This window comes from Lolium rigidum, chromosome 6, assembly GCF_022539505.1.
Source record: "Lolium rigidum isolate FL_2022 chromosome 6, APGP_CSIRO_Lrig_0.1, whole genome shotgun sequence".
In the NCBI taxonomy this organism is placed as follows: domain Eukaryota; kingdom Viridiplantae; phylum Streptophyta; class Magnoliopsida; order Poales; family Poaceae; genus Lolium; species Lolium rigidum.
In genome coordinates, this window is record NC_061513.1 from 78,264,752 (window position 1) to 78,267,453 (window position 2,702).

General features: G+C 58.3%; 1 protein-coding gene across 1 annotated transcript; it reads left to right on the plus strand.

Annotated features, from left to right (window-relative positions):
* The first annotated feature begins 554 nt into the window (after window positions 1–554).
* LOC124667728 (NAC domain-containing protein 90-like) lies at window positions 555–2,108 on the plus strand. The gene is made up of 3 exons (XM_047204984.1): window positions 555–738; window positions 828–1,180; window positions 1,558–2,108. The coding sequence occupies exons 1-3, from the start codon at window positions 579–581 to the stop codon at window positions 1,825–1,827; spliced, it is 783 nt and encodes a 260-aa protein (XP_047060940.1). The 5' UTR covers window positions 555–578; the 3' UTR covers window positions 1,828–2,108.
* The last annotated feature ends 594 nt before the right edge of the window (window positions 2,109–2,702 follow it).

A 2,702-nucleotide genomic window follows, 5' to 3' on the forward strand; every position in this document is an offset into this window, starting at 1 on the left:
AGCTTAGCCCTGACCAAGTCTTCCCCACAAAACTAGCAAGCGCACGGGCCGTACGGGACCTCGCCACGTACGCCGCCTGGCCTCGTCTATGAACAGAGACACTCCCAGGGTCCCACCACGCCATGAGAAATTTCGCCGCCCGGCAGCAGCAGCAAAGCAGCGCCTCACCGTCGTCGTCTTCCCGTGTCAACCATGACAGACAAGAGTCACCTCGCTAGCGCGTGCTTCCCCATATATACATACTTGCGGACGCAGTCACACCTCTCCTCATCACCAACCCATACGCACATATCTCGCCGGCCTTAATTAGTTTCGCCATCACCGGCCTCTCCCTGCAAGCTAAGCTTCTTCGTCTAGCTCCGGCCAACGCACCAGATATCATCTGCACGCTTCCATCTTAGCCCCAGTCGAAGAGCTAATAACACACAAGTTGGCAGCTGGCCATTGAGATCAGGTGGTAGCTAGAGCAAGAAACTCACCGGCGGCTTGCCTAGGGCTTCCTCTGTCGCCGTACGTACGTGCCGACTGCCGAGACTGGCCAGCCGGTCCGCCTGCCGTGTATACGCAGGGCGATTGTCATGGCCGACGGGCGACCTCCGGGTTACCGCTTCTACCCGACGGAGGAGGAGCTCATATGCTTCTACCTGCGCAACAAGCTCGACGGCCGCCGCGTCGACGACATCGAGCGCGTCATCCCCGTCGTCGACGTCTACTCCGTCGACCCGTTGCAGCTCTCAGGTAACCAACCATTCATGATTGCCACGTAGCGTCCCATGCTGTCGGTGTCAACCACGTACGCTCCGCGTCACCTGCATACTTATATACAGAGATCCACGAGAGGCTGTGCGGCGGCGGCGGCGGCGAGGGGGAGCCATGGTTTTACTTCAGTGAGCGGCAGGAGCGGGAGGCGCGGGGCGGCCGCCCGAGCCGGACCACGCCGTCGGGGTACTGGAAGGCTGCGGGCACGCCGGGGGTCGTCTACGGCGCCGACCGTCGGGCAATCGGGATGAGGAAGACCATGGTGTTCTACCGCGGCCGCGCGCCGTCCGGGACCAAGACCAAGTGGAAAATGAACGAGTACAGGGCGTTCCATCACGACAATGACGTCGCCGGCGGCTTAGTCGCTGGGCCAGGGTCAGGGTTCTCCCACGCCGCCGCGCCGCCGAACCTCCCTCCGCAGGTACTATACTCGATCGAATGATTGAATGGATGTTGCTTTCTCATCTTGGCAGCCGTTGGAGGTACTGGCGGACGGCCGAGTGCCGACGTACGCATCAATGTCATGTCGATCTCCAAGCATAAATTCGTGTGGAAAAGTAGCTTCAACTAGTCAGGCACTCAGGCTGTCACTTGCCGCGCCGGATTAAGTGTCCACAAGCACCTTCAACTAGGCAGGCTTCAGATTATGTGTGGTTCTTAGATAGTGCCAAACTGCCAATAAGCTAGGTCGCCATGATGAAAGCCCCACCTATGTGTACATAAAGTCGAAAACTAGTTGATGATATGTTGTTGCTTAATCTGCATATGGCTAACCCGCACATTTTCTGCTTCTTGTAGCTGAGAAGCGAGTTCAGCTTGTGCCGACTGTACACCAGATCGGGCACCCTGCGACAGTTTGATCGCCGGCCCGTCGCCGCCGCTGCTGCAGGCGGCGACAATCCAGGGCCAGCCACGGCAGCCGCGATGTCGCTGTCGCCCGACGACGGTGACGGCTCCGGTGGATCCATGCATCTCCATGAAGAGGAGCTGATGGAGGGAAGTGGCGGTGATCCTTACGGGGACGACATTTCCACATTGGCTGCTCTTCTCTACTGGCCTGTAGACTAGATAAAGCACACACATACTTGATTAGTTTCTTGAGCACATCATACTTGATTAGTTTCTCTATGGAGCGGAGTAGTATTTTCAGGAGAAGAAAGATACTCCGCCCAATTCGGTTGAACTTATGGTTCTTAATACCATATCTCCACCAATTTATACCGTGAATCCCTTGTTATAAGTATAACTAGCACAATGGTCCTGGCAAAGGCGAGGACATCATCTCTTATGTATTGAATTTGATTACAAATAAATTTAATTTTTTGTGTGTATCACTTTTATGCTGCAAGAAATAACATGGTTGTACACCCACGGCAGATGTAATGGTACATAAATTATCACCTATATGGGAGACTTATTTAATCATCTTTGGTTTATGAGCGAATAAGCATCGATACTAATGAATGTTTGTGGCTCGCGCTTGAACGATAATCAAACGATTTCGAACACTAGGCTCACACACGTTGAGATAGGCTAGAGGGGCCCGCGAGCGGCAGGGCGAAACCCTACATCGCGCGCCGCCGGGCCTCCCCTTCCCCTGTCCTCTCCCTCGCCGCCGCCAGAGGGCGCACCGGGGCGAAGCCTCGGAGGCGTCGGCGGCGGCGGGGACTCTCTCCCCTCTCGCTCGGTTGCGGTGGCGCGGGCTGCGGCGGTCGGCGGGGGCGCGGCGCTGGTCGAGGGGCGCCGTGGCGTGGTCGTGCGGCGGCGGCGTGGCGGCTTCGTGTTTCCGGCGTACCCGTCGCGGGGGCTGGGCTCTCGGGATCTCCCCCGGCGGCAGGTGACGCGCGCGGACGCTCCTCCGGCGGAAGACGGCCTGGGGCGGCGCTGGGCGGGGTGCCCCGACGACTTCGTGGAGGCTCGCGTGGCGGGTGGGCTCGGGCCGG